The sequence below is a fragment of the Eleutherodactylus coqui genome, chromosome 7 (genome assembly GCF_035609145.1).
Source record: "Eleutherodactylus coqui strain aEleCoq1 chromosome 7, aEleCoq1.hap1, whole genome shotgun sequence".
NCBI lineage: Eukaryota > Metazoa > Chordata > Amphibia > Anura > Eleutherodactylidae > Eleutherodactylus > Eleutherodactylus coqui.
In genome coordinates this window covers 86806456-86831492 of record NC_089843.1, presented here as the reverse complement: position 1 = coordinate 86831492, position 25037 = coordinate 86806456, and the positions used below count along the sequence as shown (strand labels likewise).

The window sequence follows — 25037 nt, the reverse complement described above, 5'->3', positions numbered from 1 at the left end:
CTGCGCCTATACCCAAAATTAGTCAATGCCTGAAGCGCCGTGACAGGTCTTGAAAGCTTGCTGTTAACATCATTCCTTTTTGTTAGCCATTAAAAGGTATCCTATCTTCAAGATTATTTTATTTGTCTTACTGGGTGACTGAATTGACAATGTTTTATTATTTCTGACTATGTGGGGAACAGTTGTTTAGGATCCAATGCCTCTAATTATGACTAAGTTATTTTAATTAATGTCCCCAACGGATGTGGTTTCCATGCAGTTACAAGGTTAGTGTAAAAATCGTTAATAAGATAAAGGAGCAGGACCTCCATTATAGAAAGAAGTTCAGTTCAAAGTGACAAACTTTGGATTAAACGATTTCCTTACTGAAGAAAACATTCACTTCTCTAATTCTGAGCTGTGAAGGCAGAACAAGCACATTGTAAGCAGCTTTGGAATTTTAATGATGGCTTTAAGATGAACGTCAATGTGTGCTGCTTTTGATAGCACTAAAATGTACTTAAGATCTTCAGTCTATGACAATGTAATCTCAAAGTTGCTGAATTCAAATAAAATTCCATAATTTTTTAAAAATAGACCACAGTCCGCCCGCTGCTTTCAGCCGCGTCAGCGCTACTGCAACTGTAAACTTATTGATGGCCCTGTACAGCTGAAATAATACTGTTTGCTAGGAATTTGTGTCTAATATGGCTGTTGTCACAGTGCCCATAGAAGTTATAACCCATCCTTCTAGGTTCTTGAATTCTATATACGTCTATTTTGGATTAGGAGGGACAACTTCTGGGTGGAATGGAATTGCAGCATAATTGGTTGTCACCCGACTTTCCCGGAAGAAAGTAGTGGACATAAGAGGAGGACTCAATGAGTTATATCAAGGTGCCCATACATCTTCAATAGCTGGCATCTAACAGCTATTCTACCATCCACACGCCAAACACGTGCATGCTAGGTGCAGACAGGCGTGTAATCATTGGGGACAGGGGAACATGCCGCTGCCAGACATGCATGGGAAACAGAGAATTAGGCGTGTTGAAATCTAACATACCCGACCCTTCTTTCCCCTGACATTTGTGTGAGCACCTTAAGGCTGCCGCCACACGGGCGAGGAAAATGTGTGAGAATTGTGCATTGTGAGACGCACAAATCTTGCACAAATATGAACCCCATTCTTTGGAATGGGGTCATATCCATGAGTGATGTCTTCCTGCATGGCATTGCAATGCTACGTAGGAAACAAATGGCAGCATTTTACACCTTGCTGCGTGCCCTCACATCACAGCGCCCATTGTTTTCAATGGGGTCGGTGGCAGCATCGCAAGATCTCCTGCTGAAAACAATCGGAGCCGCGGCAGAGGGTTGCTTCTTCCCCAAAGTGATGTGAGGCTGTTTTGACATGAAAACTCCTCGCGTCCCCGGGGAATTCATATGATGGGGAGCATGATATGGGGCTGGACTTAGGGCCCCATATTGCGCTTGCAAGTGTGGTTAGCATATGGGAACATGTAGTATTTTTCTAGTCACGGACACAACATAGAACATATGGAAGTTACTATATTAAAAGGCGACTTCAAATCTCTACGTCACAGAAGAATTTGGGAGTACAAGTTTATAACCTTCTTTGATATACTAAAACCCGGAATGAACCTCGGAAGTGGCTTCTTGCAATATGAGAAATCTGGAGCAGAGAAAACACACAGGCCTGGTGACCCCCTAACACCAATTTAGAGACCATAAAACTTTCACATCCCTTATCAGTGGACCAATGGGGTATTTACTTCTCTGCTCATCATGTTCTAGTGTTGTTTTAGGTACAGATTAATGTCTGTGCCTTTTTATATGTGTGTGTATATATCTTCAGATCTATTCACTTTAATCCTGAGGAAGAACCCTTTGTAGGTTGAAAATCTCGCTATAACACCATGTATTTTTGTTAGCCATTAAAAGGTATCATATCTACAAGATTACTTGGTTTCTCTTGCTGGGAACAATCACATTTTGCTCTACTGGCCAACACAATACCAAACCTTTTTCAGAGTACTGAAGCACACTGTGCATAACGTAGTCTGAGAACCTGGGGACTTTTTTACATTTATGAAGAGGGGAATGGGAAGCTGATTACAGATTCAGCCCCATTCCTGTCCATAGACTTGTGTGGCAGTCTGCTCAGTCCCATGTAAGGCCGCCTGCAGACAGCCGGGTCGGATCCAGCTGCGAGAATTCTCGCAGCAGGACCCGACCCGAGCGTCTGCAGAGAGAAGCGTGACACTCACCTGCTCCCACGGCCCGGCGAATGCGCAGAGCGGAGCTGGCGGCCGGTGTGTGACGTTTCTGTGCCGGGCTCGCACAGAAATAGAGCATGCCGCAATTTGTTTGCCGCGCGAGATTCCGCATGGCAAAATCGCAGCCGTCTGCATAGGATTGCATTTGTTAACGCAATCCTATGGCAGCTTCCAGGGGCGGAATTTCCGCCCGTCTGCAGGTGGCCTAAGTGAATAGGGCTGAGCACCAATACCACACATAGCCGATGGATAAGCCTGCTGCTGTTTTCAGAGCAAAAAAAACTTTTTTACTTAATCATGAGCAACTCATTTAAATAGAAAAATATATGAAATAAAATCAATTTCCATATCTAATTCATATCCATGGCAAACACAGATAATAATCCTTATTTATATCACTGCTATGAAAGGACACAACTCCCTTCGCTAATGACCTCTAAATCATGTCTAGCTTTTGCAGCGACCATTCATTTCTATGCCGTTACATTCTTCTTACTCTATATTTATCATCAGAATTAGTTCAGACAAAATATGTGCCTCCGAAGAGGGAAGGCAGCGTTATAGGAATCAGGGCAGTCATATATTTGGCGAGCTGTTAATACATTTAAACTGTAGGGTCTATTACTATGGATGTATTTTCAGTGTGTCTGGACGGAGTAATTAACATAGTCTAATAAACCAGTGATGCCTCTGCAAGCAGTATAACTTACTGGTGATATATTATGGCGTGCGCTTCAGAGCGGCCTCCCACTTGTTCTGCAGGCGTCTACTTAATCAAAATTCACAGAAGTGAATAATGGTCAATAGGCGCTTGGCGAGTGCGGCATAAATATAAATGATAATTTAAAGGAATGTTCTTCTTCTAATGAAATGCGGCATCATTTACTTCATTTAACCATCAAATATACACTGATATCAACGTCAATTTAGCAAAGTACTTAATTTAGGTAACCTCTTGCATACTAACAAGCATCTGTTTTCATACAGACAGATGCAGCCTGTAGATCCACCTTGCACATGGTGCAAAAATGGGACAAAAATTAAAAGCGCCCGGTCTTTCCAAGATAAATTAAATATGTAGCTTGCACATACAAGGCTGTTTATAGAGTAGAGGTCATAACTAGGGATGAGCGAGCGTACTCGGAAAAGCACTACTCGCTCGAGTAATTTGCTTTATCCGAGTATCGCTGTGCTCGTCCCTGAAGATTCGGGTGCTGGCACGGAGCGGGGAGCTGCAGGGGAGAGCGGGGAGGAACGGAGGGGAGATCTTTCTCTCCCTCTCTCCCGCCCGCTCTCCCCTGCTCCCCGCTGCGACTCACCTGTCAGCCGCAGTGGCACCCGAATCTTCAGACCCGAGCACAGCGATACTCGGATAAAGCAAATTACTCGAGCGAGTAGTGCTTTTCCGAGTACGCTCGCTCATCTCTAGTCATAACCAAACTGATGTCTTTGGTATTATTATACTTCTTGATACTGGAAGCAGGAAGTTAGTCTGACAACTCTTTCGTTTTAAAGGAGAGGTTTCGTCTTGTTTCAAAATCAGCATGCTCTTCTTACATTGCTGCAATCAGTCCAGTGGTGTGATTTGCTATAAGTAGTCCTACCGAGACCATTCCATGACTCCGCCTATGGGAACATGGAACAATGCCTCTACAATGCCACCTAATGGAAGGCAGCATTCTTGCAAGTCAATGTAAGGCCTTTTAACAAGCCTTATAGCAATGACTGGGACAGTCTGTTGGTGCAGGATTATCTTTTGCTTCCGAAAAGGATTTTGCCCTTGGCTAATCATTCCCAGTCATTGTTACTGGACCTGACATTGACCTGCATGAATGCTGCCTTTTAATAGGTGGCGCTGTACAGGCATTGCTCCATCTTGCCATTTGCATATTTCCCAGAGGAGCATGAATGGCCTTATAATCCTCATACATTCAATGTCTAGTGTCCCAGAATATCATCCTTGCCCACTCCATAAATGTCATACATGTTTGTCCCATGTAGATGCACTGTGCAAGGTTGTCTTGTTATTTCCAGTGTATGTGTTGCACAGCTACGGTGCTTGAGAGGTTAAGGCCTCGTTCCCACGAACGGATTTACGCCGCGTAAATTCGCGGCAAAAATCTGCTGCGTGGCCCCCTGCTATTAGGTTCTATTGAACCTAATAGCACAATGCTCACGATGCGTAATTCCACCGCGGAATTACGCACCGCGATTTCTCCCGTCCTCACCCGCAGCATGCTCTATTTGCTGCGGGTGAGGACGGGCTGTACGCGCTGACGGCTTCCATTGCAGTCAATGGAAGCCGTCCGTTCACGCTATCTCCCGCTGTAACCAGCGGGAGATAGCGTGAAAAAACGCTTCCCCACCTACCGCCGCAGCGTCATTTGACGCGGCCGGCGCGTCACGTGACACTGCCGGCCGCGTCACGTGACACGGTGGGCGTGTCACACGACGCGACGGCGGTGGGCGGGGAAGCGTCTTCACGCTATCTCCCGCAGGTAAGTATAGGGGCTCTGGGGGGCGCCGTGACGGGCTTCACTGCGTAATATTACGCGGCGGAGCCCGTCACGCTCGTGGAAAGGAGGCCTAACTCTAATAAAATCTTTGCCTGCCTGTATCAGTCTCTTGTTTCATGTGGTATAAGTGAAGGTATAAATAGGAGTGCTTGAGAGCGGGAAAGGAGCTTCAGAGATCCATCTTCACTGAGAGTGCCATCTTGGCTTAACATAAGAGAGAGTGCTAACACAGAGCCACATTGAAGCACCTTCAGTTTCCTTGTGGTGAAGATGGAGGAGAAAGAGAGATTTCCTGTAGCGACTGCATCTTGGATGTGAGTGAGTGAGCCCCAGCCTAAGAGAGAGCAGCTGTGAGTTCAAAGTTGTTGGTGTGCAAGGCCGTCATTTTCCTACACGGCCGTCCAGATTCAGGATCACCATGTAGAGGTACACCAAATAATTATTACACCCACACGTCCAGAAGTCTATGACAGCGAGGTGGAGGTACTGCTATTCTGTGACTTCATTTACACACGTGTGTCTTTCAGTCTAATAGAGCTGTGTTAAAGTCTAATTTCTGCAAAGCATAAATTTACCTGCACTGTAAAGTTTGAAAAGTCTAAATTGCCTTGTACCATAGTCTTCATTCAAGTAAAGTTAATACTGGGCCCTAACCATTCCTGGGGACCCAAGGTACTATACACCAGTGTCAGTGTTTATTCTCTGCCGTGTGATATATCGGTGTGTGGGAATTGTGACGTCACCCGCGACAACAACTACTTCTCCCCTCATCCTGTTTGTTGGCATTTCCTATCCTAGGGGTGTCAAAGGTGTCCTGCAATCCTGCTTTGGCCTTGGCTACGTGTCATCCCTCTGGGAAAAGGAGCTGGTGAGTGCTGCCGTGACAAGCCAACACTTATCCCTCCCAGCTCCTCACATAAGTCAAGTGTCCAGGGTATTCCTCTGGGGTGTTGCAAATGTGCTCTCCCTAAGGAGAAATAATACCATTCCTGATCCATGACTCTTGCCTGCCACAAGAAGCCCTGGCTTCAATAAGACAATAAAATAAGTGGACAGGTCACTGCCTCCTTCAAAATCATCACACTCCTGTCCTACTGCTATAATCAAAGCAGTGATCTGATTAGCTACAGGATATTTTATTCCAGTCGACTTTGTGACTCTGCCCTTGTCCTATGAAGTCTTCATAAAAACAAAATTAAACAGATCACTACCTCCAACACGATCAGCACACCCTTTGATTGCTGCTTTAAATAGTCCAGTTATCTGATTGAATACAATATGTTCTATAGACATGCATTTCATAACTATATCCTGTCTCACAAAGTTCTGTCTTCATAACAACAGGAGTGGACAGATCATTATCTCCCACAATTCAGCACACTCCTGTCCTGTTGCTGTAATCATGCCAGTGACCTTACTGACTAACAAGATGTTCTAGCCTGACTGTTTTAGGATTCTTCCCCTGTCACATGAAGCTGTGTCTTTACCAACATTCCAGCAGAAATGGACAAGTCACTCCCTCCCACATAATCAGTACACTCTTCTCCTGGTGCTGCCATCATTTTCATGTTCTCATTGACTACAATGCGCTCTTTCCTTGTTTACTTAAAAGGAGGAAACACATGATCACAAAAGAAAAAGTTTCAGATTTTTTTTATGCGACGAATCAAAAAAGGACAAAAAAACCCTGCAAAAATTAAAAAAATAAACAGAAAGCTAATTTAAATAACATGTCATTTTCTGAGGCCTTCGTTATACATTCTGTTTAAGGAGGCAATAAAATATTTTCAAACCCATAACATTTATATGGCATCTGTTAACCATCGAAGTCTCTGTTCACATCTCCTTTTTGGCTGTGTTTGAAATGTACATCAGGAGTATTCAGTCATATCCTCTGATATGTCCATAGAACCCCATGTACCTGTCAAGAGTGTTTTATTAGGCATACACTGGACCAGTATGTCTACAATTCTACTACAATTCCCTATGCGAAGGGATATAGCAATAAAATGTATACCAAGCTTCTTTTTAGAATGGGAGTCAACTCCGACACATGCTACAGTGTGGCTATGGCTATACAGGAGGTTTATGTAGCCAACATGGTGGATTTTAAATCGTTCAAGTAAGATTTTGGATCTTTGTCTCCCGAGTGCTGGATTACTTTTGTTGCCTCAGATTAGCACCCAGATTCTACAATTGTCTAACTCGCTGTAATATTGCTTTGAGAATGGTGAGCTATACCATATTTGCTTTTGCGCCTTTGATAAATTAATTTGTATTTATGCATACTGTATTATTCAAATGTATTAGACTTTTTTTTGTTTTATTCTTTATTTGCTTTTCAAGAATATAATTAAAATTAAACATAGTCAAATACAATGGTGATGGACAGATTTACATATTTTCAAAAACTTGTCTCCATCAACCCCAACAGACTGGCACAGGGCGATTGTCCTTTGATTTTTATGCCAGCGTAAACGGATTATTGTTCGCCGTTCAGTCGCTGGCAGCATTTACACTGATTATCATCACTCAGATCCTGTGATATTGCTGAACGATGATCGTTCCATGTAAAAGGGCCCTAAGTTAGGTCTTCCAGAGCGAGAGCAGCACTTTATAACGGCTGTCCCCTTAGCCGAGAGATAGGAATCTTTAACCATTTCCAATCCACTGTCTGACCTCTGAGGACATTATGATTTAAGGCTGTACAGCTCTGATGTCAGAAGACGTCCATCAGGGTTCTCTTACTGTATATTGCCAGCCTCTCTGCTGTCAGAGCCTATCCAACGTGTCACCTCATGCAGTACTGGCTTTAGCCAGCAGATAGCACCGTTGTATAACAGCAGAAAAAGAGTAAGCCCCCTAGGAAAACCAGGATACAAATTGGACTGGAAAGGGTTAACAGGAGCCCCCCTCTATTAACTCAGAATTACTTAATAGTGCATATGAAAATGGGTTTTCCTTCTATTTAATTGCAGTGGTAGTAAGGCCGGTTCTCTACCACTGTGAATTGTTACCGGGACATAGTTATATGCAGCATTTTAAGTGATGTGCGCTCCCTTGTACTATAGGAATGTATATCATGTGCAGTACAAATTTACAGTTGTTGCAAATTGAACTTTGCCTCTGCAGAATTATTTCTGCTCCATCTAAACAACTTGCATCTTACACAGCTGGAGTAGGAAGAGCTTTAAGACAGTTGAGGTAAAACACTTCATTTCAGACTCTCGGTATTGAAGTTTTCCTTAGAAGCAGACTGCACTACAAAATTACTGTTTCCATACAACATTGAACAATTGATGCCACTGCGAGGGCTAGATAAGTCCTGCCGTGATGAATGACCTGCTATTTCTATGCACTGCTAGTAATCTTATCCTAGTACTCTGTAAAATAGAGCACCTTGGTATCATGCTATGGAAAAAGTGCCCTAATTACACATCAAGTATGCAGCAAAATAGAGACATTGGAGGGAATTAGCCATATAAGCCTTACAGACAGATCTATGACCTATGTAAGACACACAGATTCAATTGTACAGACTCAGGTAGAAGGGTTTATATATATAGATAAATGCTATATTTTAGTGGGGGGTCCGACTCTTGGGACCTGCACCGATCAGCTGATTAAAGAAGCAGAGATGCTCCGTGAGTGCGGCATCCCCTGCATTGTCCAGCAGCCATAGCGCTATACTTCAAGTAGTGACTATGCCTGGTACTGCAGCTCAGTCCCATTCAACTGAATAAGACTCTGCTATAATGTGACAAGGCACATGTATATTAATACACAGTGCTGTGCAGCAGGGGATGCAGTGCTCACTGCGGTGCCAGAGCCTCTGTCACTCAGATGTTGTATTTATGCTGTGAGCTTGGTTCTGGTGCTGTATTTATGTTACAAGCTTTGTTCTGGTATTGCTTTTATGTTAAAGTTTTATTCTGTTTTTGTTACAAGCTTGGTTCTTGTGCCGCATTTATGTCATGGTCTTGATTCTGGTGCCATCTTCATGTTATGAGCTTGGTTCTAAGGCAGTATTTATGTAACGAGCTTAGTTCTTGTGCTGTATTTATGTATGGAGCTTAGTTTTGGTACCATGTTTATCTACTGATATGTGCTTTGTTCTAGTACTATGTTTACTGTGCATGGTTCTGGTATCAAATCTATTGGCATTATGTAAATATTGGAGGGGTGGTTGGCTCCAGCAGACAGGTGTGAAAACTGTCAGGCTTTGTATGTGGGCTGATGGGGTTTGTGTGCAAGGGCAGATTTTTAGTCCCAGTTCAACCCTAAGTGAGACCCCTACCGATCCCAAAAATGGGCGTCCTATGACACTCTCTTCTCTTCACTATGTGTTCGCTGAACCTGCCTACAGTGATGTAGCAATACTCTAGTCATTTCAATGGGGCTGACGGAAATAGCTGAGTACAAGAGCTTGGCTATCTACCGCAGTTCCATTGAAGATGAATGGAACGGCGCACCACATGCTCGACCGCCACTCTATTCACGGTCTTCCTCACTGGTCTTATCATTGGCTTATGAACTATCTATAATGAAGTCCATTTGGTTTCTGCTGTCTGGTTTTAGCTGTCTGGCATTTTACAGAATGAAATATCACTGCATGCAGCGATTTCATGCTGTATTTTGACTTAAATTAGCTACGAAGGCTTTGAATGGAACATCTGATGCTGATGTGAACAAGCCTGAAGTTAGGTATTCAACCCTATTCAGTCATGTGAAGCTGAGAAACTTGCTATTTAAATCCCCCGTCATGGACATATACTGTACATGTACTCCCTATACCATGAGGGCATGATCATTTTAAGGCTGGCACTGGTTTCGGTCAACAGCTGTAAACATAATGATGTGTGACTTGTAGTTTCTCAGGACTGGTACGGGTATAAAGGCAGTATTATCTGGTTGGCACCGTTGTATTGGCATGGTGCCTAAGGCACAGCTGTTTTGAAACTATAACTTCTGGACTTCAGACAAATCTAATAGATCAGTCTACATGTCCATGGATCTGTGGAGCTTCCTTGTTTACATGTGCTGGCACTCATTTTTTCTTTTCTTTGCAACTTTTTAGAAAATATTTAATTGACTATCAGATACTGTACTCTCCACTGTAAATTATAAGAACATTAGCCTCTTCCCAAGGTGTGCCATAGGGTATCTGTGTATGGAACTGGCTCTGGTAGCCGAGCCACCCTTCTGAATGGCCCCAGGGCTGACATGAATGATTGCATAGATTGCCAGTTAGAGTACACTATAATGCTATACCATTGTATTGCATTATACTGGATAAACAATCAATGATCGCAAGTTCAAGTCCACTGTGGGGAAAAAAAATGTAAAAAAAATAGAGATGAGCGAACGTACTCGGATAAGCACTACTCGTCCGAGTAATGTGCTTTATCCGAGTATCTCTCCGCTCGTCCTGAAAGATTCGGGGCGCTCCGCTGCTGACAGGTAAGTCGCAGCGGGGAGCGGGGCAGAGCGGGCGGGAGAGAAGGAGAGAAAGATCTCCCCTCCGTTCCTCCCCGCTCTCCCCTGCAGCTCCCCGCTCCGCAGCGCATCCCAAATCTTTCAGGACGAGCGGGGAGGTACTCGGATAAAGCACATTACTCGGACGAGTAGTGCTTATCCGAGTACGTTCGCTCATCTCTAAAAAAAAAACCCTTTTTTATTTTTTTTTTAAATATTAAAAAGTAAGTTTTAAAAACTCCCGTTGTAACATTGAAAATGAAGAAAAAAATTAAAAGTGGTACCGCTGCATACGTAAAAGGGCAGATTATTAAAATATCTCATGTTTAATCAACCACAGTTAACAGCATCAGTAAAAAATATATATATATATATGCAGCGCCAGAATTGTGGTTTTTTTTTGTCTTCTCATCTCCAAGAAAAAACTTCAAAATTAAAGTCATATGATCAAAAAGTCATATGTACACCAAAATAGAAGTCAGAACAGTACCACATTAAAAAGAATATATAAGTTTGATATAGCTGTAATCATTGACCCACAGAACAAAGACAACATGTCATTTTACTGCAGTGTTAATGCTGTAAACCTCCCCCCCCACACACACACACACAAAAATGGCTATATTGTGTTTTCTTCCATTTTGCTCCACTTAGGAATTTCTAAATGTTTTCCAATACATTACATTGTACATTAAATAGTACTATGAAAAATAAAACCTCTCATGGAAAAAACAAGCCTTTAAGAAGGTCTTCAACAGTTGCAGCGCAGTACTTTAAAATACACTGCAGTACTGTATAATACACTGCAGCTGCTGAAGAAATTCTTCTTAAAGAGAGAGGAAGCACTACATATCAGTAAATCCGTGGCTGGCAGAGAGGGAATGTACCTATAAAAGTGATCAGCAACAGATGAGTTCTGTAGTAAGAGATAAGCAGCGCCTATGTGTCCCACTCATCTCTATAATAGTATATAGGAATGTGTTGTTTATACAATTATTATTTATATACATGTCAGTGTAAATTTCCATCAATGTGTAAATATTTTGTATTACCACAAATATCTAGTAACAAGAACTTCAGCCCTAGAATTGCCAGAAGTATCAACCCACCTTTGGAAGTGCATATTTTGGAAGTTTCATTTGCACAAAGTCGTTCCGTCGGTATGATACATAGTATTTAGTTTGGTTTCCTGTCGTTGTCTGCAAAATTCACAAGCAGATTGTAAAATATTAGAGCAATGTTATGGCTGAGAAGGTACGAATGAATTACATAAATAACAAGTGAGATTTAGAATGCACTGGATAGAAGGCGTACACAACTATAAGCTCTGCTTCACACAATTGTATTACGGGCACATTTATGCAAAGACGAGTGTCCTAGCCCGACCATGCATCTACTGACCTGACCCTGGAAGATCATAGCTACCATGATGTTATGAGTTCAGGAGGGTACACCTGCAGTCGGGTCAGGGCACTCATCTATATTAAAAATGCATACATGCACCCATAATACAATTGTGTGAAATCGGTCTAATAGTAGTGACAGAGGCATAACTTGAAGCTTCTGGGCCCCAATGCAAAACCTGAAATGGCGCGCCCAACTATAATGCTTTATTCATACTACTGGGCTCCGTATATGGAGAAGAGAGGCCTTATGGGCCCCCCAAAGCTCCTGGGCCCGAGTGCAACCGCATCCCCTGCATCCTCTATAGTTACGCCCCTGAGTAGCGATACTGTAAGAGGGAAGTGCTGCTCCACTCCCCTCTTTTACTCTAGCAGCTCGCAATTGCCCTGACGAGCATCCGCTTCGGTAATGCTAAGATGCGCCCCTCTATCAGACAAGGAAGCGGAGCAAAGGAGAAGACTGGCCTTGCACCAGACTCAGAAGCATGGCTGAAGAGTAAGGCGCAGGAAGTTATTGTGCTCTGTGCCCCTGGGATGTTCTCAGCACTGCAAGCGCCATATAAAAGGTGCTGTTGTGTGATGCCGGGAGAGATGCAGCAGAGGCTGTAAAGAGGACACAGCAGGAGTGCTGCTGAGCAGCCAAGACAGAGAGTAGCGCTGCAGATCCAGAGTAACAGAGTCTGCAGGGAGCACCAGGGCCGCGGGAGGGACTGTCCAAAGTGCTGGCGCTGTACTGACCAGGCCAGGGAGAGGAACTGTGTGGAGGCCAGCAAGAGCGTGAGATTGTGCTGATCCTTAATAGACGAACAGTAGGTTACGTTACATGCTTCCTATTTTTGATCAACTTTACTAATTTGCTTACAGCATTACTGATACTGTTTTGCTGGCATTATTATTATTTCATGCTAAATACAAAGTGTTAGTGCTTCTTATTGTGCATAACGTATTACTGATCCTAGGATTTCATTAACCGTAGTTCGTGAAAGGTGAATCATCAGTAAAGGTTAATGGTTACTTGTTAATATACTATTGTTTACTTGCATTTCTTTTCTTTTTTTTATAAATATAGCAGATTTTTGTAACTCCTTCTGCAGCATTGTATTCTGAATCTGCATCCCAATACTACCACCTGAGACAATACCATGGCACATACACAGTGTAGCTTCGAATCTAAACGGGTTATCCAGGCAGCGCCCACTGGGATATGTTAGTGTCAGAGTGGATCATTGTGAATAGTAGATCACTACAAGATAGGAAATGTGATGCAGTTGTACATTTTTTTTCATTTTTGACTTGTGAATCATCAGATCTTTGCCCTTTGTATTTAGTTGGTGAGTAGGAGCATCTAAGGGCGGCTTGGGAGCTTATAATCTAATTGCTCAGTCCTATTGAGTATATAATGTAGGTGTTATCTTCTTTCATTGACCTCTATCAATGACTGCAAATAAAATCTGTCCATAAATATGTTTTGGGATCTGTTGGAGAATTTAAATGGTCACTAACTTTTCAAACAACTGGTGCTTATGCGATCGCCAGTGTGATAATTGTGTAAATCAAAAGTGCAAATGACTTTATCTAAAATGATATCTTTGTATTAAAAAAAAAGTCTCTTAAGTGCCGCCCACTAGGGGTCTCCCTTCCTTTTAATTTGCTGTCTACTGCCTATTGTCAAGTGACGCTCATTTCAAGTAACAGACATAAGATAGAAAACAGGAAGTAAAGAAGAGTGATGACTTGTGCTGCCCATATAAGTCTATAGAGAGTAGTGGGGAAGAGGTGATGACGAGGGAAAGGCGAGCTATTTACTATATTACAACTACTGAAATCACAGCTACACTTCTCGGTACTTCTCTTCTATTCCCGCTGATGCAGTCATTTATGCGTATGTTAAAGAGACAAGTTTTCTGCTTCCAACAGCTCAGAGAGAACTGGAAATTAGAGATCCAGTCTGCAGAAGGGGAATCTGTTGATAAATGCCATATACAAACCATATAATGACAGGTATAGTGTTATTCCTCATGCATATACACTACAGCTTATTGTGAAAAGTCATTTAAAAAGTTGGAAATGCTTTAAAGGGTTTTGTCGTATCTGATATCCCTAGAAGTTGTGGTGATTGCAAATTCGCATGTAGCGGTAGAACCTATGTTTAACTTCCATTTTCATAAATCACTCAATCTTGTATCATATCTCGACAATGTGCAGTTCATAGAGGCAGAAGCCATTTCTACCATCAATCAATGCCCGTCCTCATCACTGCAGCATGCCCATCAGGAGAAATGAATTGCTCTTATCTGCTGCCAGTAGCATTTTTGATTTAAATTCTTAGAGACAAGCAAAGCTTCAGAAGGTAGCAGTAAAGTGGCCGGACACCATACAGAAATTAATTAGATTACATAGATTTATGGAGCCAAGGAGTTTTCATAATACAGTGCATCCTGCCATGCCTGACATTTTGCTTATGTACTGCAATGCAAACTGGAACAGTTAGCACCGTTACAGAAAAACAAAATATATCATCAATGCTACACGGTCATTTTCACATTTGTGGCATAGCAGGGGGCACACCTCTGAGGTTTCTGGTAAGCTGGGACACACCTCTAAGGTTTTTGGTAAGCAGTAAGCTCCCCACACACTCTCTGTGACTTTTGCTTAGCAAGGACACATCTTTGTACTGTAGCTTCTTATAAGTTGGAGGCGTTCGTTAGAGACTTTGTCTAACCAAGAACCACATCTTTGAGGCTTCTTGTTGGCAGTAAATGCACCTTAGAGAAGCAAACCTCTGAGAAGTCTGACAAAGAGGGTCTGCATCTCTCAAGCTTATAGTAACCAGGGTCATACATATCTCTGAAGCTTTCTTATAAGTATAAGAACGCCTCTGAGGCATACTGTAAATAAGGAGAAGGCACCTTCTAAAGCTTCTTAGACAAGGATACCTCCTAGGCTCCTTGTAAGCAGAGGGATATCCTTGTGGCTTCCTGTAATTAGTAGTCACACCTCCAAGGCTTCTGTTAAGCAGGAGACTCACCTCTGAGACTCCTTTGAAGAAGGGGACACATTTAAAGCTTCTTAAAATTAGAAGGCACAACCCCGAGGCTTCTTATAAGCAGAGCCACATCTCTATGGCTTCTTGAAAGAAGGGAACACCTTTGCTTCTTGTACAAAGTCCCTTTGAAATAAGGACTGACAACTCTAAAGCTTCTGGTAAGAACTACTCCTCTTAAAGGTCTTATCCCAAAACCAAAATTTATCCCCTGTACACAACACAGGAGTAACTTAATGATTGGTGTGGGTCCCACCCTTGAAACCCCACAGATCCCATGTGTACCCTTCTTTCTTCACTGCAGTGGACACTTATCGTACCTGCAGTGATGTCAGAGTGAATGGAACTCTGGCAGACGCCCAAATTTATTTCTGGGGCGTTTAAAGAAATTGCAAATCACTTGTACTTGACTGTCTCCAGCAGTCCTACTGAAAAGGAGTGGAGTGGCACTATGCATACGCGGCCATTGCTCCAGTCAATCTCTTCCTCACTGTTGAGGGTGCATCTAGCCCACAGAGAGAAGGAAGGGAGATACCGGACCCCCATTCTTGATGATGGTGGGGGTCTCAGCAGTTGGACCCTTACCGATCATAAAGCTATCACCTATCCTGTGGCTAGGGGATAACTTTGCTTTTAGGATAACCCATTTAAAGTTTTTGTAAACAGAGGAAGACCTCAGCTTCTTGTAAGAAGGGAACATAATTAAAGCTTCTTGTAATTAGAAGGCAGATATCTGAGGCTTCCTGTAAGAAGGGAACATCTCTAATTCCCCTTGAAATCAAGGGCAGAGGACTCTGAAGCTTCTGGTAAACAGAGATACACGTTTTTTAGTGTCTTCTGGAAGTAGAACATTGATTGCCTAAATTTTGAATAGGCTATCAATTAATGAACAGTATGACCACACCCAACCAGGTCCGCTGCAGCTCAGGCCAAAATGCTATACCCCCTTCATTTAGCTGATTAGTGGGGAGTCTCTCAATCAAACATTGATAGTCTATGCTAAAGATATCTATGATTTACTCTCTGAAAATCCCTTGAAATATAATATACATATGTGTAGCTGAATATACACACTGGTTCAGTGGATTATCAGGTCAGCAGAATGCTGGTAACACAATGGAAACCCCAGGAGTAGTCTGACTTGCTGCTGACTCTAAACTAAACCGTTTTAGCCAATTATGGTGCCTGCTAAGATCATAGTTTCGTAATAATGGTTGATAGCTGAACTGCAAAACATGATTAACTTAAGTATGATGCCTATGGATTTCTGGAGGCAATGGCTTTCATTTTCGAACAGAAGCCATTTCTGATTAAAAGTGGCAAGTTAGAAGTAAGAGTCTATATAAGCTTGCAGGAATCCATTAAGTTCTCTGGCCCAGCAGAAGGCATTCTTATAGATTTTTTTTAATGGTATATAGTCATTAAATAATCATTAGTATGAGCCTTACCGCTTTATAACCCTTAGTACAGATGTTTGCTATGTACGTGCAGTTATGAAGGCAGGTGGTGTTATGGCACGGCGGTGACCGATGGAGGCGGCACGTTTTTTCGAACCAAGCAAACATCTCTCATATACTTTCGCCTGTCATAATCTCTTGCTGGCTCATAACGCTTCTACCCCAAAGTGCCTTGTTTTCCACTTACAGGATATCACATGTCTTCATATGGCATCTCTTCACACATAGCGGCTTGTATCATATTTTCTATTCTCCTACTCAACCTCACACCACATTGCGACCATTCTCACATTCCCATATCACAGTCTCTTTTGGGGATATACTCCCTGAGTCGCATGAGTCCCTCATCGGCAATATAGAGGCACCCACCAATCCTGAGAACTGGGATCCCGAATGCCGCTGTTCTCGTCACTACAGGGTGGCTTCTCCCACCCGCAGTGATGCCACACTGAATAGAGCGCTGGATGAGCATGAGCAGTCGGCGCTCCATTTCTTTGGGGGTGACAGAAACACTCGGGTGCTTGCCGCTTGGCTATCTGCACAGACCAATTAAAAATAAATGAAGTGGCATCACGCTTGCACGACTGTCACTCCATTAATTCTCTTCCTCACTACGGGGGATGCAGTAAACCGCAGTGAATACAACATCATAATCTTGATGAGCCCAACCTAAGGGCTGAATTTCAACATAATTAATTTCTTATGGATGTGAAATTCTTATTAAGGGCACCCGAGTGGGTCAGTGATTTACTGTGTAGTGGTCCTGGGTTCAAATTTGAACAAGGCAACATCTGCATGGAGTTTGTATGTACGCCCCATGTTTTTATAAGGGGTGGGGGGGGCTGGCCCATGCCCCCACACCCCCTTTACATCTGTGCAACTAAGCCACTGTAACAAGTGGCAGGACTGCTGCCTTTAGGCTCCGCCCCCCTGGCCCAAGCCTTAGCTGGGCAGAGGGGGGAAATCAGGAGAGGAGGAGAGGAGCTGAGAGCATCAGTAGAAGTCCGTGCTCCTCTTCCAGCACAGCAGAAGGGAGTTGAGGAATAGGACAGTGCTTAGAATGTTAAAAAATAGGTGCACAGAGCACTATAAAGAGGAAGCAGTGATTTAGCGGTGATGTACTAATCATGTCACCACTATGAAAAGCCAGACCCTTGTTGAGGAAATGAAGAGGGGCTAAGCCCCGTCTCCAGGCTCGAACACTGGGGAAAGTTCCCCACATTGTGCAGGTGCCGTATATAAAGGTGTGTTACATCACAAGTATTTGTGATGCAGCATCTGAAGGAAGCAGAACCATCAGCAGAAAAAACATAGCCTACAAGTGAAGTGGCAGATGCTATAGTTCAATAGTCCAGTACTGTCCCCATGCTGCGGAGCAGTGCTGGATATGGTCAGAGGGCCCTGATGACCATGGGCCAAAGGTGCCAGGAGAATTGAGAGGGTGAAAGGAGCGTGGTAGAGCTATTCCATGGGTGTATATACAAAGTTTGTTTGTGTATAGTGGTACAAGTGGACGTGGGAGGTGCTGCCGGCCAGATATAGACCTGTACAAGACCAAGTACACAGTGAAAATGAAAGAAAAATGGCTTAAGTTGCAATGACTCCAAAAATGGTGATAATGGTACGATATAAGAAGATTTTATTATATAAGGAGTATAACCAGCAGAAAAATGCGTTTCAAGGAAAAACCTCTTCTTCGGTAAATGCTGGAGCATAACATGCTGGATGGCTACGATGAGTATTTAAATTGCCACACCAGCACAGACAATAAAGAAACTATGGAGAAAGAACCAGGCTGCATGTGTAGCTCCTGGTGTCTGAAGTGTAGGTATGAATCGAAAGAGGGCCCTGATGATCAGAGCCAAAGATAGACAGCCGAAAGAGCTCTGATGATCAAAGTCGTACTTCCTGCCACTGAGATGCAAGTGGATCCTCCAACATTGGGTGTGCACACCAGTATGGGGCAATTGTTAGGATAGTAAAGTATTGAACAATAGTATTGGGACTTTGACTGGAATCGAGTCTGGATATTTACAAATAGTATTGAATAGATGCAAAGTGGTTTTGAATCCCACAAGGAGCGGAGGAATATTTTGTTAACAATAACCTGTGTGAAGCCACTATTGTGATTATACTATACTAGGAGTGTTAATGTCTTTGATGGATGTGAGGGCACAACAAGCCACTTGTTCATAGTGTGGCAGACCTGAGGTGTATTGACGTCAATGACATCGGCATCTTGTGAATAGACACAGCCCCTACAGGATGCTATGGGTCTTGGCTAAAGGAAGAAAAATAAGGATTGGGCATAGGAGGCAATTTCCTGAGACGAAGCAGGTAACTTGTTGCTTCCAGTCTCGTGAAGTGACGTAAAGTTGACGTGCCTAATTATTATCTTTAACGCTGTGTGATGTTTAATGTAACATACAAGAACCAGTGCCCTCCTATGGAGGCCTACCATTCCTTCCTCTAAGTAGAGTATACTTGCAGAAAAAGAAATGAAAAGACCAAAAAAATAGAGCGCCATCTCCGCCTCAGTCTGTCACCGCCACACCATCACGTACCACTTGCCCCATTTGCATGGGTTTCTCACATTCCAAAAATATACTAATACACACATACAGATTGCGAGTCCCCAGGGGACCGGGCATGATAATCTGTATATAGCACTGCGGGATATGTATGCGCTATATAAACGGAGAGCAGTAAGTTTAGTAACAACTCGGCTGCTTCATCCCACTGTTATAATACCTATGTAATCCTTGCAGCTACTGCATATTAATATGATGCCACGTACCTTTAGAAAGATGTAATCATCCTGTACAGTTAAAGAACTGCGATCAATGTTCCCATTAAACTGAAATGTTAGTGTTTTGTCGGAGCAGTTTTGAATCTGGCATGTCACATATCGATAACCTGTGGAGAAGAATCAATAGTGGAAACATTAAGTATCTGGAAGAGGCTGCTGAAGTGAAGAATAGCGTTTCCCACAATATAAATATTGACCACTTGTATTTGCAGTTAAGGTGAGATGCGGTGTACCGAGCCGGCAGACAACCACTGCGAGACAAATGTATTAAGAGTCTGCTGTTTCTTGCAAAATCTCAGGAGGCAACTTCTACTGGAGCCGCGATTAAACATAACCTTGAAGGAGCTATAAATCCCTAAATATGAGCATGAGACGGAGCAGAGTAAATGGGTCTTGGCATGAAATAAGCTTTCGAAGAAATATAAGCCAATTTTATATGCTGCTTCGGGTCTCATTCAGACAGCCGTAATGTAGCCAAATATTAGCGTCGGTATTAGGGCTTCTTCACATGTTGGTATTCTTCATCAGTATCTCGTAAGCCAAAACCAGGAGCGGGTCCAAATTACGGAAGAAATGCAATTCTACTTTCTCTCCACTCCTGATTTTGGCTTACAAAATACTGATAAAAAATATTGACGCGTGAATAAGCCCTTAGGGTGAGAAAAGACGCACAAATCTTCCACAGTGGATCTCGCCCCCAAATTCACTGAGAATTTTGTTGTGGATTCACTGTACATTTCATCCCTGTTCTACTGAAAGTGGTGGAACCGTGTATGAATTCACCAGTATGCCTGCAAGACTTAAAACTCCAAAGCTCAAGAATCTGCACTTCGATCAGCATAGATCCCTACGGTGATCCAACTTTGGTTCACGTCAACCTTACTGCCGTGTTTACTATGGATGCAAATGTGTGGTCGCATTATGACCGCCTGAATGGGGCCCGGCAGTACAGATTGCTATGACAGCTCAACGTATAGGGGAAATGTAGTGTATAAGTACAGTAGTTCAGATTGATTTGCAATAACATAGAGACCCCACTAAAGCATCACTGAAGGGGTTGCACCAAAATTACAAGTTATCCCCTAACTTGCTGATTGGTGGGGATCTCAACGCTAAGACCCTTACTGATCCAGAGAAGGCGGTGTCCCATATCCCCCGTCCTCCTCAATTTGGCTAACTGCACCCACTGGAATGAGGAGAAGAGTGAACAAAGCGCTGGTCGCACAAGGATGCTGACGCTCCATTCGCTTTCAATGGGACTGCTAAAATAGCCAAGCAGGAAGCACATGGGTATTTCCATCAGCAACATTGAAATAAATGATGTGCTGATCACATATTCTTTGCCATCATTCCATTCATTCTAGCATCACTGCAGGGGTGATCTTCACAGTGACAGGCAAAGGGGGACATGGAACCCCCATTTCTGAGATTGTTAGGGGTCTCAGCAATGAGACAACCACGATGAGCAAGTTATTCCCTATGCTGTGGATGGGGGATAACTTGTGATCTTGGTACAACCCTTTTAATATGATCAAGGGGAAGGATAGAAAAAAGAAAAATTCTTTTAATGTGACCCTCTGATCCTGGCAAGCAATTTTGTCCAGGAAATGGATGGGGGAGTTAATCACCCGCCATCCATCCTCCACACCATTTTCTCTCAGATCTGCCGAATCTTGGTTTCACTTTCAGTCATCCAAGATGCCGACTGCAGTCTCACTATTACTCCTAGCTACCTAATTCATACTCCAATACTCCTACTGTATTGGAGTATGCTGACCACATGAGCAGCACTGGCCAATCAGAGAGCAGTTGTAGTCTAGCACACAAATAAATTTAGCCCGGGATTGGAGAATCGGAGTGACAACAGGGCAGAGGATGGACGGCAGGTAATATAACTTTCCCCTCTGTCCCCCAGACATAATTTTGTCCCTGGACCGTAGGGGCGCTATAGTTTGGCTGGATTATGAAATGTTCTAGATCATCAGATTGTCATACAATGTAGCATGCAGAATGTTTGTTTGCCATTTGCTACATCTATATCAGAGGTGTAGCTTGAAGCTTCTGGGCCCCAATGCAAAACCTGTAACGGGGCCCCCAACTATAATGCTTTAGTCATAGCACTGGGCTCTCTATATGGAGAAGATAGGCCTTATGGGCCCCCCTAAGGCTCCTGGGCCCGGGTGCAACTGCATCCCCTATCGTTACGCCAGTGATCTATATGTGGGTTCAAAATTCTGTGCTGATTAAGTGCTTAACCCATTCACTCCTGAAACATTTTTCCCTTTCATTTTATTGTTGCCCCTTTCGAGAGCGGTAACTCTGTGGAGATAGCTATACAAGGGCTTGTTGTTTTTTTTTGCAGGACGATTTGCGAGTTACATTTTATAATGGCACCATTTAATATACTACATAATGTACTGCAAAGCTTTTAAAAGATTTTAAGTGGAGTGAAATGGAAAAAATATGAAATCGCGCCATTCTTGTTTTGGGTTTAGTTTTTACAGTCTTCATGTTGTGGTCAAAGTGACTTATTAACTTTATTCCGCAAGTCAGAACGATTACAGCAACACCGAAGTTATAGATTTTGTTATGTTTTACTACTTTTTAAGAGCAAAAACCCTTTTTAAAAATTGCTTTCTTGCACTATTTAGTTATTTTAGCACAGTTGGAATATTTTCTGATAACTGGACAACCCCTTTAATGGTTATGTTTGTTTAATATTTAAAAATGCTTTATCAAACCCTCCTTTATTTTATTTTTAGCCCCCATAGGGGACTTGAACTAACACTCATTCAATCACATGCATAATAAACTGCAACACTTCAGTACTGCAGTATATTATACTTTTAATGTAAGCCTATTAAGCCCTGACACAAATGACAATCAAGCTATAGAGCAAATTGAATTTTACATACATGACATTAAAAAGTAAATTAGCCTACCTCCATCTACATCTTGTATCTCCATGTGGACCAGACCTGGTTCTGTGTCTACTCCAGCAACAGACCTGCAAACACACAAAAGAGTCATGTCAATCACCTACTATACATCCATTTAGGAAATGCAGCTGACATTTATTTCAGCAGACAAGAAATTTACAAAAACAATGCTGTCCGTTCACCGACCACCAGTAGATACAATCAGTGGCCATCCCTAAAGGTGTCACATTTACAAAGTAAGGATGGATAGACGGACAGTCGGACATATCTATAGGGGTACAAACTCCACAGGTAGCAGTTGTACCCAAGCCCTAATACCGGAGTGGGCCCTAGTGCCCCTCTACCACATAAGAGCCTACTAGTGTAAATGGCACATGCAAATTCTGCATTAGACTCCCGGAGGATGGATGGACTATGCTACAAGTAGAAATGCTTTGACGATTCCACTGATCTTTAGAAGTAAGATACAATTTGTTGGGAAAGTCATATCTGACCTGTGAAATACTCAGCAGCAGAATAATTACTAGCAGCGCTGGCATTCCCAGCCAGGCTCCTAATTAGAACCAGCTTTATTTGTATTAGTGCTCTATATTTACATAATAACAGTAATGATGACATTATAAATGATCCTCATTACACAGTGAGGCCCAATTTGTACTGTATTCATTTCATAGGGAAATATTCAAGTCCTGGAGATTACACGTCCACTTAGTGCTGCGGAGCTGACGCTCATCCATAAGCAAATGTTGTTCTGAAACTTCAAAGCTTGAAAAACACCAAATGTTCTTTCTTCAGAGAGAACAATCGCTGGTAAAGTCTCAATAATAAGGCACAGCAGAAAGTAATTATTTTAATACCCAGCCTAGTGAAATGTATTCCACAATCTTCGGTTTCCTGTACTTTAAGCCAATTTATCAAGTCAAGAATACAAACCCATACTGAGCCTAGAATAAAGCCCAGCAATGTGTAATTAATGCTGCATAATGAATACAAGATTAGATCACCAATGCTACAACAGACAATCTCTCACTCCGAATATGAAACTCACCCAGGAATATAAAACGGTAGGAAAAAAATTCTTATTTATCTTCTGTATAAACATCACCAAAAGCAACGCATCAAAGTGCAAGGAAAAGTCATTAATGCACGACAGGGGTGGTATATCATAGCACAGACTTAATAGCCAGGCAGGTACAGTAGAGGAATAATAAACTTCCATATGGGAACACATTTGTGTCGTAATCTTTTAAATGCAGCTAATTTTATGGGAACACCCAAGTTTAGACAACAGAAAAAAAGGGAAATACATATTTTTGACTACTAAAGACTTCCCCGGTAGTTTAGAGTAGTGGAGAGATTACAGAGTTTGTTCAGGACTATCTTTAGGATGGGTCAGCAATAGATGATCTGCAGGGGTCTGCTGCTAGAGATCATTCATTACCAATTAGTTGATTCATGGTGCTGCTCACAACACAAACATGCAGGAAGCAGACTGTGCTGTCAGTAGTGCAGAGGCCCAGGTTGGTATAGCAGGCACAGCTCTTTTAAATTCCAGGGCTGCCATGCTGACAGCAGCACCAGAAATCAGCTGATCGGCGGGGATCTAACTGGCAGACCACTGACAATTATTTATTGATGACCTGTCCTGAGGATAGGTCATTATTAGAAAAAATCGCCCTAAGACCTAAATGACCTCTTTAAGGTTTGACTCCTTGGTGGTCTCGGGTAGACCATTCTTGGGGGTTTAAGGCAGAAGGGGATTAATAGTTTAATCCCTGGTGGTCTCGGGTAGAAGCAGTTTTAATATTTTGTTGCAAGGAATTCTAGGGTAAAGGTTGGGATTCAAATTTAGTTCCTGGTTTAATATATAGTAGTCCAAGGAAGAGGAGAAAAATTTATTTGACAGTGGTTTAGGGTAGAAGTAGTGTTTTTATTCTATTTCCGGGTTGAAGAGGAGGTTAAAAGAGTATTCTCAACTGAGACTTCCATAGAATATGCACGGAATATAGCATGAAAGCTAAATAGAAGAGTCACATCTCACAGACCCACACCTGTCTCTAGTACTGGCTCACATTGCCTTCCCACCCAAACTGGCTAAAGGCCCATTAACACTGAAAGATGATCGCTCAAAATCTGCTCAAACATGAGTTTGAGTGACAGTTTTAAGCAATCACTTTGCATAAACTCTTAAGTAGCTAATTAGCTACTTAAGCATTTATTAGCGTGTAAATGAAGGCTCCTGCTGTATGCAGATGACAGCAGGAGTGCTGTTATCTGCAAACATCTGCTTTGTTCTCGGAGCTTTCAGCTGGTGTCCCGTTGAGAACTTCAAGCGGGATACCAGCTGAAAGAATACTATCAGCTGTATCCTGCTGAGAACTGATAAGGCTCATTGATGGCTTTAAACTTATTTAAAGCCAGCAATGAATGAATAGTGCATGAAAAGTGCATGATGGGCGCACATTTACACACGATTATCGCTCAAAAGATGGCTTTTGAGCGAATTTTGAGTGATAACACTGTGTACCAAGATTTTGTTTCGGTGGATTTTTTTTTGTTTCCGATTCATTAGGTCACCAAACCATGAAAACATCCAAACTTTTTATCTGTGAGATTGTTTTTAGAATCAGGAGATCGATTTTTCAAAATTTGCGAAAATTCCTTTATTTTCTCAGTTCAAATTGGATTGCAGTGTTGTATAAAAATATTTACTGGGAATAAAATTGCTGAAACTGTCCTGAACATGTAAAATATGCATCCGTGCATGAAAAATCACTTGAGGGTTACATAAATGTCATTAATCCTTTCCAATCCACTGTCTGACGTCTAAAGACATTCTTATTGAAGGCTGTACAGCTCCGATGTCAGAAGACGTCCGGCAGGGTATTCTTACTGTAGATTAGTGGCCGTTCTATTGTCGGGGGCCTCTACAGCATCTCACATACCGCAGTGCTGTCTCTAGCCAGCAGATAGCGCCATTGTATAATGGCAGAAAGCGAAAGCCCCCTAGGAAACCCTGAATCCAAAATTGGATTGTAAAGGATTAAACACATAATAACCACCTCTAAAAGTGCACAGTTTTCCTCCTCTTCCTCTTGTGGGTTAGGTCACTTTCT

At 42.5% G+C, this 25037-nt stretch overlaps 1 protein-coding gene across 1 annotated transcript in view; it reads right to left on the bottom strand.

Moving 5' to 3' along the window:
- Window positions 1-25037, bottom strand: part of SORCS2 (sortilin related VPS10 domain containing receptor 2) — an 816984-nt gene that overhangs the window by 101846 nt on the left and 690101 nt on the right. Inside the window, exons 6-8 of the mRNA XM_066573326.1 lie at window positions 21925-21989; window positions 18971-19089; window positions 11380-11469 (exon numbers count right to left, since the gene is read on the bottom strand). Coding sequence (XP_066429423.1) covers window positions 11380-11469; window positions 18971-19089; window positions 21925-21989 — 274 coding nt within the window. The remainder of the gene's footprint in view (window positions 1-11379; window positions 11470-18970; window positions 19090-21924; window positions 21990-25037) is intronic.